The sequence below is a fragment of the Cricetulus griseus genome, chromosome 2 (genome assembly GCF_003668045.3).
Source record: "Cricetulus griseus strain 17A/GY chromosome 2, alternate assembly CriGri-PICRH-1.0, whole genome shotgun sequence".
Lineage (NCBI taxonomy): Eukaryota > Metazoa > Chordata > Mammalia > Rodentia > Cricetidae > Cricetulus > Cricetulus griseus.
This window is the reverse complement of record NC_048595.1, coordinates 94,084,100-94,100,944: the sequence shown is the minus strand read 5'-3', so window position 1 is coordinate 94,100,944 and position 16,845 is coordinate 94,084,100. Positions and strand designations below refer to the sequence as shown.

General features: G+C 40.7%; 1 protein-coding gene across 1 annotated transcript in view; it reads left to right on the top strand.

The window, feature by feature from the left end:
* The window catches only part of Plppr1 (phospholipid phosphatase related 1), a 124,101-nt gene that overhangs the window by 97,031 nt on the left and 10,225 nt on the right, over positions 1–16,845 (top strand). The window contains exon 4 of the mRNA XM_035438974.1: positions 15,042–15,292. Coding sequence (XP_035294865.1) covers positions 15,042–15,292 — 251 coding nt within the window. The remainder of the gene's footprint in view (positions 1–15,041; positions 15,293–16,845) is intronic.

Sequence of the window (16,845 nt, the reverse complement as noted above, 5' to 3'; positions counted from 1 at the left end):
GCACACTAAGAAGCAGCTACTTAGAGGCTATCAAGGTGAAATGGGGGAGATGACAGCAAAGTGAAAGAAGGGAATAATACTTGCAAGAGAAAGCACCCAGGATCTATCCTTCAAGACAGGAGTGAAAAAGATATTCTCATTGAAATAAAACAATCTGTTCCGAGTTCATGCTATTGTATGTCTTGTGGGAGGGAGAGGTCTATTTGTTAGATTGGCCTGTCATTTCTGAAAATATTCAGTGGTTTTTTTTTATTTGATAAACCATCATGTTTTTAGGTAACTATCCTTTGTCATGATTTATCATGATTAGAAGTTACAACAATGACAAATACAGACATTGCTTTCAAAAAGACAAGCTCATATTGTAGAAAATGCTTTGTTGAAACAGAAGATGAATAACACAAGGTTCTGAATACTTGTCTTAGATTTTCAGAATAACAGATTTCTTATCAGTTTTTAGAAAGACTTTAATAACTTATAGTTGTTTCTTTCACTTAACAATAGTGATATCAATTTAGAACTCATAATTTTTGTCATATTTTTGTAATCTGTGATTTGAATAACAGCTGTGTGATAAGGGGACTATTTAAAACATATTTTTAAAGAAAGCACATAGTGACAAGTATATAGCTACATTGTAAGGTAAGAGACTGTAGAACACTGGAAATCAATGAGAGAAACTAGAATTGTATATAATTCAGAGATAGTGTAAGAGAAAGAAAATATCCCAGTGTCTGTCACCCAACTCCACAGCCAGGGAAGATGGGATATCCACCATCCACAGTAGTAATCTGAGTAACTAAAAGGTTTCATAATGCATACAGGCTTTGGGACCACTTAGATGAGCAACCTGAAACATGAGGGTAAGCCTTGCTTTGGGAAAAGAACTTACACTATCTCTTAGTAGCCCCACAGGATATCTTAGGCAGGAACTACATAGTCCCACCCCTGGGATTCTGTAGGTATTCCCTACATTGTTTTGGAGGAAGCTTTGCAAATTCAACATGGCCCAGCAATGGGGTTGTGACCTAAGATTGCTGCATGGCCATACTGTGGAAGAGAGATGTCATGACACAAGGGAATAGAGGCCGCTTTTCTTGAGGACTCATAATCAGTATGCTTGCCCTCTGATATCTGTGGTGGAGATAGCTATGTGTGACTCTGGTATCTGGACTGAAGGTATCCCCCCCATGCAGTTCCCATGGCCTCTCTCCCATGCAGATGTCTGAGGTTGATAGCAGGGAGGAATCAACTTCTGTCCCAGGTCTGCCCATGGGAGAATGGTAAGGAGTGACTCCAGCTCTCTTCTTCCCCCAAAATGTGTATCAGAGGGAGTCAGTGCAATCTTGTCCACTCTGGCTGAGGTACATGCAGGTAGAGAACATGGCAACTTCTGCTGCTGTCATAACCACACACTTTATACACACACACACACACACACACACACACACACACACACACACACACACCATTTTGTATGATCACACACTGTTATGAGGACCTAGACATGCCACTGAGAGATAATCATGATTCTTATTGTGGCTTCTCCCCATGAAGCCTCTAGGCTGGCACCACTCACTGGTCAGAATACAAATACAGACAATCCACCCATTGCTGGAATATCATTGCCATAGTATCTATCAACAGGGCATGAAGAACCCTCTATCAATCAGTACAGGATTCCTCACCCAGGCTAGGAGAAGCCACACTTGGAACTCCCACACCCAATGCTGTCTACACCACAGCTGCCTGTGGTACTACTCTTGCGTGGCCTGCAGAGATAGAAGATCTATCTGACTCCAATGTGACATTCATTGTGTCCAGCATCATTAATCAAAATCCAAAGAAGCTAGAATGTGACTGTATCCCGGTAGGTTCCCAACTAAAAACAGTCAATATTAGATAACTAAGCAGCCTGCCCTCCAGATACAGCTACAGAAAAAGGCTCTCACTGGAGCAGACCACTTCAAAATTGGGTAGACCAATTTTGATCCACCAGATAAGGAAATCTCAACACAAAAAGAGAAGAAATATAGGAAAACATGGTAGGCAGATACCCTCAAAACAACACAGTAGTTGAAGAGTTGGGTTCCAACGGGTTCCAAATAGATGAAGTACCTGATAATGAATTTCTAAAAAAAAGAAAAAAACGTTTATAAATAAAAAAGTGAATGAGAGCTAAGAGAACACAGATAAATCAGCTAAAAGAAATTCTGGATGTAATTCTAGATATGAATGAGAACCACAGTAAAAAGATGGAGATGTTGTTATAGAACAAATCAAAATCTCAGAATCAAGCTCTATAAATCAAAACAGACAGTGGAAAACCTCAGTGTCAATCTAGATCAAGCAGAAGAAGGAATACATAAACTTTAAGGAAGATCCTTTGAAATACTGCATTCATTAAAAAAAAAAAATGGACTGGAGGAGTAGAGACAATTCCATATCTTAATGGAAGACCATTAAATGGACAAGCACCTCTGTCTTTGGAGTACCCAGAAACAAAGAAAGGTCTTTTAAAGAGTGTTGTATAGCTAACATGTCAAAATTATAAAACAAGTAAAGATTTTTAAAATCTGCAAAATAAAATCTCAGTCACATTTGAGGGTATTCTGATTAGATACTATGAACATATTTTTCAAGAGTAACCATACATGCCAATAAAGAATGAAGGGCACATTCCAAGTACTAAGAGAAAAGCTGCCAAGCAAAATTATCACACCCAGTGGAGTCTATTCTTTAGAAGCAGGGAAGAGAGGCAAATTTTAAAAACCACATCACATCAACAGAATTAAAGACAAATATGATATCTCACTAAATGTGGGGAAAAAATCTCTTGGTAAAACTCAATATACCTCATGATAAAAGCTCTGAACAAATGAAGTATGGAACCACTGTACCCCAACATAATAAAAGTTGTGCATGTCCACTGCCAACATCATATCAAATGGGAAAAAAATCTTAAAATATTTCCCTGATACCAAGACCAAGAAAAGAATCTGCCCTCAATACCCTTCCTAAATATAGAACTAGAAATTTTGCCTAAAACAACTGTACAAGAGAAAGAAATAAAATCCATACAAATAACAAAGAAAGCATAATTGTCCCTGTTTGCAGATGATATAATTAGAGAACTCTGAGTTCTCCAACAAAACACAATGAGAACAGACAAGTGAATTAAAGCTGTGAGGTACAGGGTCAGCATACAAAGACTGAGTCATTTTCTATACACCAATAACAAGTTTTAACAATGTTCACAAGAAATCATGAGAGCAACCCCACCACAAGAGTTATTTAAAATATACAGGAATAAATTTAACAAGGAAATAAAGAGACGTCTATGTAAAAATTATAAATCACTAATGAAAGAAATGGTAGAAGCCTTATAGAAAAGAGAAAGACTTCCCATGTTCAAGGTTTAAAGATTATTGCTAAAATGTGTAAAGAGATTCAATTTAAGCCACATTAAAATACCAATGATATAGTAAATACAACTAGAAGAAAATCCAAAATTTTATATGAAAGCACAAAAGACTGTGAATAGCCATGCAATCATGAACAAATGAACAAAGCTGGAGGTTCCCCACTTTCAGAACACACTGAAGAGGCACAGAAAACTCTAACCCTTCGCAAAGGTGTCAGAGACACAAACAGGAAAGTGCATAACTGTCGGGAGCCAGGAAAATTCCATTAGAGGGTTTCTGGAGGTCCAAACCTCTGGTTCCAGTAACTGGTAACTCCGGCCTACAATTGTATTGCAAATGCTAGCTAGTCTGCTATTAAATGGCATAACCTCAGTGAAGAATGCCTCCTAGTTTGTATCTCTCAGAAGTAAGCATTTGAATAGGCCTGCACCAGGGCGGAGGGCTAGGTGTACAGGACAAGTGAGGTCAGAGAGTGTTAGCAGCGATCAAACAGAGGGGACTACCGGAGGAGAGAGAAATGGCCTCGAGGCTAGGGAAGCATAGTTAGGAAACAGCCAGGAAGATGCTGAATAAAGAAGAGACTCCAGTTTTGCAGCATGGAACTGAGAGCTCTCTAAAGATGACAAGATGCCTGTGTCTGGTCTTTATTGCCGTTGAGTTACTAGGAATTCCCAAGTCCATGGTCCCCCACTCAGGCTGAACCTTATGGCTTGGGGCTGAGACCTGCTGGGCCATGACAGATAACCTCTTCCATAGTTGGCACCGAAGGAATTCCATATTCACATCAGAAGTCTGCATCTCTCACCCTGTATAAAGAACAACTCAAGCAGATGAAATACCTAAATACAAGACTGGAAACTCTGGGCTGGGAGAGAAGCATAGCAGGAACCATGACCCCAGCAATGCTTCTCTTGAGGGGACTCCAGTAGCACAGAAAACAGAAGCAAAAATTGCAAAAGGGAGTTACACCAAGCTTAAAGACTTTTGCAGGAAAACAGAAGTAAAACTGTCTAGGGTGACAACATAGACTAACTGGAGGAGAAAAGCATTGTAGGAAAATAAGGAGGGGAGATACTTAAAATGCAATACAAGCTTCTATGAAAACCTTAATAACAAAAACATTTTTAAAAGCTTCTTCACTCCAAAGGAGACAATCACCAGAGGAGCAGACAGCTTCACACCAAAGGAGACAATCACTGAAGTGATCAGACTGCTTCACAGCATAGGAAACAATTGCCAGAGTGAACAGGCTGTTTCACACCAAAAGAGATAATCCTCAGAGAGAGCAGGCTGCTTCACACCAAAGAAGACAATCAACTGAGAGAACAGACTGCTTCACACCAAAGGAAACAATTACGAGAGAGAGAGAGAGAGAGAGAGAGAGAGAGAGAGAGAGACAGAGACAGAGACAGAGACAGAGACAGAGACAGAGAGAGCAGACTGACTACATAATAGGGAAAACATTTACCAACCACATATATATTTTGGGTATAGTTAATACCCAAATATATAAAACAGTAGAAACTTCTTTTTGATAGCCCATCAAATGCATCTCAGCCTTTTCCCAGTCATACTTGTTATTATTGAACTTGAAAGGTGTAATACAATAGGATGTAACAGTCCAATCACATTTTAATTTTATCTGCTCTGTCAACATTTCTAACTACTTTCCCATCAGCATTGCAAATTGTCCCAAGTTAGGTCTATCATTAACTATCTCACTCATTTTTTCTTTTTTATTAAATTATTTTTTACATTCCAATCCCAGTTCCCCCTCCCTTCTCTCCTCCCACTTCCTCCACTCCCCCCCTCTTCCCATCTGCTTCACAGAGAGGGTAAGGCCACCCCTAGGAAGGGGATACAAATTGGAAACGAAGTCAAACTGTCACTATTTGCTGATGATAAGATAGTATACATAAGTGACCCCAAAAATTCTACCAGAGAACTCCTACACCTGATAAACACCTTAAGTAATGTAGGAAAAAGTAAAACTTCTTAAAGTAACATGTTTTTTCTCCATTTTTTAATTTAAATTAGAAATAAGACTGTTTTACATGTCAGTCCCAATTCCCTCTCCTTCCCCTCCTCCCCTGCCCCCCACTAAAACCCTGCCTATCCCATACCATTTCTGCTCCCCAGGGAGGGTGAGTCCTTCCATGGCGGGGGCATCTTCAGAGTCTGTCATATCCTTTGGGATAGGGCCTAGGTCCTCCCCCTTGTGTCTAGGGAGTATCCCTCTATGTGGAATGGGCTCCCAAAGTCCATTCCTATGCTAGGAATAAGTACTGATCTACTACAAGAGGCCCCGTAGATTTCTGAGGCGTCCTCACTGACACCCACATTCATGGGGTCTGGATCAGTTCCATGCTGGTTTCCCAGCTATCAGTCTGGGGACCAAGAGCTCCCCCTTGTTCAGGTCAGCTGTTTCTGTGGGTTTCACCAGCCTGTTCTTGTCCACTTTGCTCATCACTGGTCCTTCTCTGCAACTGGATTCCAGTTCAATTCAGTGATTAGCTGTGTGTCTGCTTCTATTTCTACCAGCTGCTGGATGAAAGCTATAGGATGGCATATAAGTTAGTCATCAATCTCATTACAGGGGAGGGCATTTAAGGTAGCCTATCCACTGTTGCTTAGATGGTTAGTTGGTGTCATCCTTGTAGATCTCTGGACATTTCCCTAATGCCTGACTTCTCTTTAAACCTTGTAGATCTCTATATATTTGATCGGGTGTCAGTGAGACAGAGAAGGGAGTAGCTTCTAAGACCATAGTGTTTTGATTTTGGCCCTGGCCTCCCTTGCCTTTTGCCCTCTGGGCTTGGGCTGACCTGTTGTAAATGATCTGTGGCTGCCTGATGTGGCTGTAATTTTCTTATCTTTTGTAAGAGTAATTTGGCTAAATCCTTTAAGCCTCCTAGACCTCCATCATTAGCTCACTGTCTCTCTACATTCCCAGTTAAAAATGAGGAAGGTGGGTTATTTTAATTCTGTGGGATTAGTAACTGTTAATGGTGCAGTTCATACCCTAGATACATATACAGAATAGTGGTTTGAATTTTATCAGTTGTTATTTGGAGCTCTTTTTGAGTTAGGCTGGAAGTTAAATCTTACAAGCACAGGGAAGGCTGCTTCTGTTGGGCAACAGCCAAAGAATGTAAACAGAAGTCCACTTTTTTTCTCACAGAATTAACAGCGAGAGCAACAAATTTTTAGCATAAGGTGGGTCTGTTGGCCATGCCCTGAAGGCAAAACCTTCCACTGGTAGGGAGGCATAGGGCCCTGGAAATTAACCTGGGGAACAGCAAAGGCAAAGTGAGGCTTATCCTCAGGTTGTAGGGGAATGGTGAAAAAGCAGTCTTTAAGATCTTAGGGCCCAGGGCTGGCCCCTTGGAAGTTTCCCTGCTATCTTGGGGGTAAGAGTTGGCCCCAAGCGTTAGTTTTAGATCTGCATTGTGCAGCCCAATGTTCAGTGTTTGCCTTTATGGCAAACATACAGTAGGGGGAGAGGCATACAGTTGGGGCATACAGTAGGGGGAGACAGCTGCCCCGAAGCTGTAATTGCAGGAGTTTAGGGAGCAGGGCATTCTCTAAAGAATTCTCTAACCAGCTTCTTAATAAAACCACGTCTTAGGGTTAAAGCTAAGCCATGTGGCTAATCTTGCCAGCCTTCTGTGTTTGTCCACCATCAACGGAGACAAAGTCTAGTTCTGTAAAGCCTTAAAACTGGCTACCTAAGGACCCAGTCTTTTTGGGTTTGATGGAGGCCTCCTTTTGAAGTGCAATGTTTAGCATAGGTGGAACAATTACCAACAGCTGTGTCTTGTATTATATTAGAAACAAAAGTCAGAGAGAGACTTGTTGCCACAGTGAAATTATCCTCATCCAATAGAGGCATCACAAGCTTTTTATCATGCTCCAGACAGAAAGATGACTTCAGATTGCAGGGGTCCTTGCAATCTTGTATATAGCAAGAACATTTCACTAGGATGTGCAGTGAATTTTTGCAAAAAAAAAATCTGTGTGTGTGTGTGTGTGTGTGTGTGTGTGTGTGTGTGTGTGTGTGTGTGTAGAAGGAGAGGTGTATTACAAAATGCATGGAGCTAAAGAGCTATTTTAGCTCAACACCCTTTCCAAATGTATCTTTAAACAAATGAAAAGATAAGCTTAGAGGATTATGATTAAGAGTTTGAGGTCTGAGACTAGAAGGTGATAAAGTGCTTGTGATGCAAACAAGATGACACTAGCTCAGATTCTTAACACACATGGAAAAGTGGGTGCGGTGGCATGTGCCTGGCATCCCAGCCAGTGTAGTGTAATTGTCATCTAGAACAAGGTCAATATTGACCTCTGAATTTACTTTGTTGTGGAAGAGGGAGATATAGAAGGGGAGGGGATGAGAGGTGAAGAAATGGAGAGAAAGGGAGAGGAAGAAAAGGGAGAATTTGCAGTTTGATAAGGCATGCTAAGAAGAAGCAGGTTTTGCCATCTTTTCCTGGTGAGCACTGCTGAACTGAGGACACACTGACAAATGACTGACTGATGGTAGTGACCTGAGGGAAGATGGGATCTAGACTTAAGGGCTGGTTGTAGAGGCAAAATGTAGTTTCAGAAGCTGAACATAGAAGTTCCTTGGGGAATTCTCTTGGCACTGTGACAAATCACTGGCAGATGAGAGTCTCTGTTTGTAGTCTGCGTGAAATATGACCATGCAACCTTTCACCACCAAAGCAGAGGCCAGAAACAACTAGATTCCATGTGTATCAAATAAGTCTCCAATAAACAGCGTTTCCTTTGAACCATCATACTCCAATTTAAGGATCCCTCCCCATTTTTATTACACCAAAACTGAATAATGCTCTGGGAGGCTGTGAATATACCTCAGAGGCATAGTGCTTGCCCAGCATGCACTATGCTGGACTTTATCACTCACACTGTAAAAAAAATAATAAATGTTTGATTCCCAAGATTCAAAAGACACTGATCAAGTCCCAGTTTTCAGTTATTCTCTTTATTTTCTAGGCGTCCACCACTAAACTGAATTTTGTGGTACATATAAGGAACACACATGAAGACTATAGCCCATGCCTCAAATGCTTTGATGTCAGCACAAAATCAGAGATGAGAGGCATCAACATGATTAGAAAATATAGGCCAATCTCTATGCCCATAGATCTTCTTCGCCTGTTAATCATCATCCCAAAAGTTCATCACTAACTTATTGATTCTACAATTATTTATTAAATATGTGCTATGGACCTAGCTTGATCATGGGAATATTTACTATGTCCCCAATTTGATGCAAGAATAAATGTGTTCCCTACTCTTATTAAAGTTTATGTGTTATATGTAGGCTGGAGAGTTGCCTCAGCTGTTAACAACATTTGCTGCTCTTGCAAAATATCATGGTTCAGTTCCCAGCACTCTCATGGTAGCTCACTACCAATTACAACTCCAGTCCCAGGAGATCTAGTGCCTTCTTCTAGCCTCATGCACAGGCACCAACTATTCACACAGTATACATACATGCATGCAGGTGAATAGTCATACAAATAAAATAAAAAATAAGTCTTTAAAAGGGAAAAGTGGTATATAAGCTCTACAATTGTAATGGGAGATCTAGACATTACTGAATAAAATTCCTACTGGAGCAAGAACTTTGAAGATAGCCATGATGATATTTAAGTTGCCTAAAGCAGAAGTATTTCCAAGACTTCTTGTGATATATGATAATTCATTTTTACCCATTCACTCTCAGGTGGAATAAAATCTATACATACACTGAGGGTTCAGCAACAGATAGAAATGGGATTTGCTCATGAGACGCTGCTTGAGGGCAGGTTGTTGCATGTATCTCTGAGTCCAAACCATAGGAAGCAGGACTTCTGTTGGATCCCTCAGTCACAGCAGCCCGCTGTGTTTTCCTACCATCCTGCCAGGCTCTCTCTTCTCCACAGATGCATGCAGCTGTGCTCCTCTCATACATAAGGTATGTCTGCTGCCATTGCCCTGAGTCCTCACTACTCTCCACCTGTTGATATCAGAGTGCTTCTAAATACATTTCAAGAGGGCAACAGATAGTCTACCAGTGAATTCAGAAAGCAAATCTCTACTGATGGAGTGAATATAAGTCTTCTGAGCAGTCTAAACCCAATCTGAGACAAGGCAATGGGGAGAAACGAAGTATATCTCTAGTTTTTTCTACTAGTCTCTCACTTTGAGTTTTCTATGAGGTGAAACTTCATGTGCATGTATAAGTAAAACTGTACAACACACATATGCACACACACACACACACACACACACACACACACACACACACACACACACACACACGAGGCACAACCAGAGAAAAAGGGAAAGAGACAGGAGGAAAGGAAATGGAGAGATTTAACCTACTCCTGTCTAGGTTATTTGTAGTGAAACCCCTCAGGGAGTCTTTCTCTGGGTTCCAACATCAGTCCTGGCGCTTGGTGCCGTTAGGACTGGCTTTGTGGTCCTTGTGTTTTCAGACATAAGGTATATTTTAGTGAACAACTAAGAGACGATCCATCTATCCGTCTCACTTCTGCATGGAAGCCTAGCTCAGCTTGCCCCTCTGTTTGATCATCTGCATCCACCCCTATGTTGTGGCTGGTTTAGAAACTCAGTTAGCTCCTTTTCCATGTCCTGAGTCTTGATACTCCAAACTCTTTCCATGTTTGAAGTGAAGAGTGAAGCAATCAATGCCTCAAACATTTGACTCTAATGACTCAAAACTATTACTTCTAGATTTTCTGCCTATTGTAAATTCACCCTGAAATGTAACTTATGCTCCTGAAACAAGGAACACTATTGGTGGAATTATGCCATACCACAAATAGAACCAACTATCAGAGTGCTGCGGTATCAAAGAGGGAGAAAACTTTGACAAAAAAATGAAATCTGATGCTTGGTAAACTAATTGAGTTTGAACAGAGCTTGAGCTTGAATAGAGGTAGGCTGTCTGCTTGAGAGGATAAAACTGTTCCCAGAAGGCTTTCATTATTAAATGAAAATCATAGTGGCAGGGGTTGGCTGTCTTCCTACAAGTTGTTGGTCATGGAGGTCCCTGATCTCCTCAAAACAACATAGGCTATTACCACTGTTGTTGGTTGCCCATACAACTAGGTAGTAAGACTCTGTTGCTGAAGATCCCACATACTGTGGTCACGGGACATAGAGAAATCAGGCTAGGACTGAATTGGAAACCTCCTCTCTGCTGCACAGCCTCCATCATGCCAAAAGGTGATATGCTGGCTACTAGGTAAATTGTCATCAACAGTCTTCCTCAACTCTAGATCCATCATGAAACACCACCAAATGGCTAGACAAGATGTTCCTTCTGGAGCAGTAATAGCAAATCTGTTATGGGGTAACAAAGCACTTTCTGATTGAACTTGAGGCCTACTACATAAGAGGAAGTGCAGTCTGATACTATAAATGTCAAAAGCCTGTGGCTGAAAATGGAATAGACTACCATGTGAAAACTACTGCTGTTTACTTATTTATTTGTTTATGTATTTATTGACTAAATGAACATGATGTATAGGCCAAATTGCATTCTAAATAATTGTGTTTATTCTTTTTTTTTTTTGGTGCTGCTGTCATCTTTGGGCATAGAAGCTTCGTTTTTTAGTAATCAATGGTAACTGTAGAGATGTATAAGTGAGCAAAGTGCTGAGAATAGCTGCTGAACTTTCAGTCAAAACAACTCAGAGACTATCACAGAAGAAGAACAGAAGAACTTACAAACTGGAGGGAAGCAGGGGGTGGGGTAGATGGGGAAGAATGCTGGTTTCTCAGCATGACCTAGCTGCTGCACTCTTGAACTCATGGCACAAGTGATTACCTACACAATATGGGGTGTGTCAACATCCTGTTATGGGGGGGGGGCGAAATGGGCTCAGAGTCCCCACCACAACTGAGAATTTGTAAGTAGATAATGGTTGACTGGTTGATGATAAAGGGAAAGATTTTTTCTTCAATGGTATAGTAGGTGGCCATGTTCCCGTAAAGAAACCTTCTCCTATGCTCTGTAAATGGGCTTAGTGATAAAGTCAAGGGATCACACACAAAAAAGTCATACAAGTAGAAGGGAGGCTAGTGGATAAGAGGAGGGGAGCGAGTGGGAGGATGGGGGCCTCAAAAGAGGGTAATGAACAATGAATATGATCAAAATACATTATCTACATGTGTGAAAATGTCATACTGAACCCCATTATTATACATAATTAATATGTGCTAATAGAAAAGTTACAGAAAACATTTCTAACTTTTTAAAAGTATGATCTCACTGAAATAATTTTAGGAATCATGTTATATTGTAGAGATATTTTTTAAACATCTTCTTAGTGTCATACCTTCAAGAGATGAGACCATACAGGTTATTTCACCAAACTCCAAGAACAGCACTGCCACATTTAGTTTTTGAGAATTGTAAAAATAATCTCAAGGACACCCCCCATCAATTGAGCAATAAAGGAAAGGCTAAGTCTTTTTTACAAAAACACAGTGTGATCTGACATTGCCTGTAAGTCACCACTGTGGGTTCTACCATCCGTTGTGGTCATGGCGCATGCCCAAGGAAGGTGGCATCCCTTGGGTGAGCATAGACCTTCAGATCTGGACCAAACATGTCAGAATGAAATGTGAGGAGAGTGGATGCTGTTAACCCTGCAGGAAAAGCCGATTTAAGCAGAGAAAAATGGGGGAAGCAGTGAAAAGCATGGTAGCAGGACAGAGTGTGCAGAGCCCACCGTCCCAGAGTCACTGTGAGCATGAATGAAGCTGGCCTTCAGACACTGATCCTGGGAACCTAGGAACCCTCCTTTGCCAAAAACCTACTGCTGCCCTTGTGTGACAAATAAAATGCCACAGGAAAATGTTGTCTCTTTTCTATTTTCAAATCATAAATAACCCTTGTTTCCTGGAAAAGATTGTCTAGACAGAGCTATTACCCCTTGAACAAGCCACGGACCTCATCTTTTAGAACCTTACTTGAAGATGTAAGAAATTTCCAGCCACTCTGACTTTTAGAGCCTGAGGTTGAAAACTGTCAGGCATGATCAATGGATACCTGCTCTCCCCGGTCAGACCCCCTAAGCATGAGGCGGCTGCAGCTATTAAAGACACCAGTTCTCATTGTGATAAAACACTTCTCACCAAGCCACGGGAAGGAAAATTATAGTAATCAATATGGATCAAAATGAGGCCATAAAGAGCCATAGAAAGACTAAGTACTATATAAACTCTCTTATTATAGAAGCCCAAAAATGGGATTTCAACATTGCTGAATGGCCATGGGGGGAGGTCTGGAGAAAGGTTGTTCAGTGACTACTGAAGATACAGGTAGCTATGGCAATAGGATAATTATCAACCTTTTTTTCCCAAAAAACACAGTTTATTCATCCACATAATTTGCTAAAAGTTAGAATGTCATCTATTTAGGGAGTTTTATTACATTTTAGGTTAGCATACAAAGTAATAAGTTTCCTTCCTTCTTCCCCCAACACTATCCTTTTATTTCATGCAGAAATAGTTATCGACCTTTAAAGATTAATTTTCAGTGAGTTTTGTCTGTATTTTTGTTAGTTCACTACATGCATGCAGTACTCATGAGACTAGAAGAAGGCATCAGATCGCTAGACCTGGAGTTGCAGACACTTGTGAGCCACCATGTGGGTTCTAGGAAGTGAACCTAGATCCTCTGCAAGGGCAGCCAGTGCTCTTAACCACTGTGTTGTCTCTCCACCCAATAACTATCAATATTGATGATATACATGATATTGATTTTAAAATTCTAGAAATAGGAGTTTCATTATTTTCAGCATGAATGACAAAATTGAGGAAAATATGTAAATGATGCTTTTGTCACTTAAGTCATGATACAGATGACAACATACACATGTCTCAAAATATCACAGGATACCCCCAAGTGTGTGTAATTTTATACTTCTACATGTCAGTTAAAAATTGCTTTCAACAACAACAAAAGGAATCCTGTTTATCAAGCTTGATCAAGCTTGTTAAGGATAACACTGTGAAATTTGCCAGAGAGCAGATTAAAAATCTAGAGTAGTTTATGAACCAAGCTTCCTAGCTAAAAAAAATAGTCAGAATAAGCACACATGCACACACACATACGCACATACATACATACATACATACATACATACATACATACATACATACACACAGAGACACACATGCACACACAAACACACACAAAGGAGAATGTTCTCTCCTCTCTCTCTCTCTCTCTCTCTCTCTCTCTCTCTCTCTTTCTCTCTCTCTCTCTCTCTCTCTCTCTCTCACACACACACACACACACACACACACACACCAAAAGATACCCTGGAAACAATGAACTTGTTACTTTATGTGAAAAGGGGAAATCTGAAGGTGAGTTTATAGCAATGATCTTGAGATCAGGAGCTTCCCCTGGTTTATTCAGGTAGGTTAAATGCAATCACAAGTTCTTTTACAAGACAGGTGAGAAAGTCAGAGTCAGTGGAGCAATGGAATAAGGTGAGTTCTGGAAAGGAGGCAACTCCTAAGTGCTGGAAAAAAATAAGGAATGAGTTCTATCCTGGACTTTCCAAAGAAAGCTTCTCCTGCAGAAACTTATTTTGAATTTCCAACTTCTAGAACTTGGTGAAGGTATAGATTTGTACTAAGCCGTGCTGTTTTATGGCAGTTTGTTGTTGCAGCAGTAAGAAACTAATACAGTGGACAACACTTGACCTTAATTTCTTTTCTATTTTTCTCATTTACTATTTCCCACATCAAATAAGATAATGTAGTGACAATTTTTAATAACCTTTTTATTTTTCTCTTTTGGGGGAACTCTGCGAAATGTTTATTTATTCCAGTGAGATGTTATAGATAACTGCCTCTTTGCATCTCTAGATAAAAATAGAATGAATATATTTTCTAAAGAAGGAGGAATTACTTAAGATACCGTGAGGCTGGAGATGTAGCTTGGTTGATAGAGTGCTTGTGTATCATGCAGAAAGACCCAGTTCAGTTCCCAGCACTGCATAAACCAGCTAGGCCTGCATGCTCCCATAATCCCAGTACTGACGAGGCGGCAGCAGGAATGTCAAGCATTTCAAGATCATCCTGGGCTACATAGGGAGTTTAGGACCATTCTGGGCTACATGAGACCTGTTTGAAAAGCAAAGCAAAACCCAGACACCATGCTGGGTATTTTGTGTAGATGCCATCTCCCCAAATGACCCTGCCTCTAATTCTCAGTCAAGGGCACTGATGATAAGAAGTTGCACTACTCATCTGAACTGGCTACCAAAGCTGGGTCATGAGACCCAAACTTCCAACTCCTCCCACTGAGACTATGTTGCTGCTAAAGCACTCACACAAAGCAGTAAAATGCCATCAGTAGACAGTCAGCCAAGATTTGGAAGAAATGGTCATTTAGGAGCCAGGCTTCATGCCCTGGAAGGATAAAGGTGAAGGGACAATTTGACTTATAAAATCTTTTTGAAGGTGTCATCATGGACTCTCCCAATTGCTTCTTCTCTGGGGAAAAACACAACTGAAAGTGCATGTCACCAGTCTGATTTCTTTCAAATCTCCTTATAGGGGTATTTGCATTTGGACTTTTTGCTACTGACATTTTTGTAAACGCCGGGCAAGTGGTCACTGGTCACCTAACACCATACTTCCTGACAGTATGCCAGCCAAACTATACTAGTACAGACTGCCGGGCACACCACCAGTTCATCACCAATGGCAACATCTGCACTGGGGACCTAGAAGTCATAGAACAGGCTCGGAGGTCCTTCCCCTCCAAACACGCTGCTCTGAGCATTTACTCTGCCTTATATGCCACGGTGAGTATGTGACTCTTACTGTCTCTCTGAGTTGGGATTTTGCTGGGATGTGTCTCTCACCCTTTCCACCAACATTCTGTCATCCCAGTCACACAGTGATTTTTTTTAAAAGTCACATAAAATACGTTTCTCTCACACCACTTCACACCTTTGACAAAATAACCTCCCTCCTGAATCCCTCCTAATCCTAACTGCCCTGAAAGCTTGGTTTGAAAAGAAATTTGATAATCCCCCACTTACACCCTCCCAGTTTACAGGTGGGAAACTAAGGCCTCATGAATATCTAAGAACACACAACCAGAGGTGTGGCCTAGCTCTTGGGATTTTCTCACCACCGTCACAGTTTTAGTTGGTTCCATAACAGCATACCTTCCTCTTGGCTAGGTTTTCAAGTGTGGACCTCAGTGTGTGGCTGACTTTACAGTGTGTATCCCAGGATTCAACATATGTGTCCTGTGCTTCATGCAACATGTTTGAATGCTTTGTTAAGAGTTGGATAATTCTAGAATTTAAGACCTCAAATGTCACTTCCCACTTCTCCCCAGATCATACCACCTTTGATTGTCTAGGGCATTATAACCTAGCAATATATAATTTATTTTTAATTATCAATAATAGTTATTTTAATTATCAATAATAGTTATTATTATTACAATTGTTAATGTTATTGTAGTTAATAAATAAATAAATAATTATTTTCCTCTCTTTAGAGGAAAAGCAATAGTGTTTCCTTACTTTTGCACATTTTAACTAAAGTCCATGTTGGAAATGTCATTCGGCACTTTTCTTTAACCTAGCTTCCTTTGGACTCAGAACTCAGAAGCACGACTGCCGGCTTGGTCGTACACACACAAGCCAATACCACAGGTCACTGGTGCATTTTACCAGTGGAAGTAGCCATTGGTCAGAGTCTCAGTGGAGCATGGAGAAGAAAGAAAGAGCTGTCTCCTTTCAAACCACCCAGATATTCTGGGATATCCTCATCTTACTCCCTCAGCCTCCATCTGCAAGGGGCAGCATCCCATCCTCCACTCAACCACTGTGGGAGGCACATTTTGCCTCTATGCAGCTGAGTCTAGCCCTATCTTCACCTGGGCCTCACCTGCAAATGTATAGGCAGACATGAGACTAGTGTGCTGTTCTGGAGCCACACTATAATTCTGCACCACCCTGCAGTTTCTCAAACTGTTACATGAATACTCTCCTCCTTGCGGCTTGGAGCAAGTAATGCTGCTGAGTCTTTACCACAGATCACCTCTGGTGTCCATGAGCATCCTGCCTAGACATCCAAAGTTTCCTAATTAATCCTCTGGGATCTTCTCTGTAATGACTACATGACAAAATAAATCCAGCTACCCCCCAGGTTAAGGACATACAAATGCAGAGAATACAAATCAGTTGTCATCTGGTTAGACTTATTCTTTTCTTTACAAAACAAAGAGGGAAAATAGGCCAGGGATCCTCTGGGGTATTTAGTGTGTTTTCTGATTTTCATAATATTCAATTGTTCCGGAACTATCTAGAGCATAATCTGTATAAAGTCATGTGCTTTT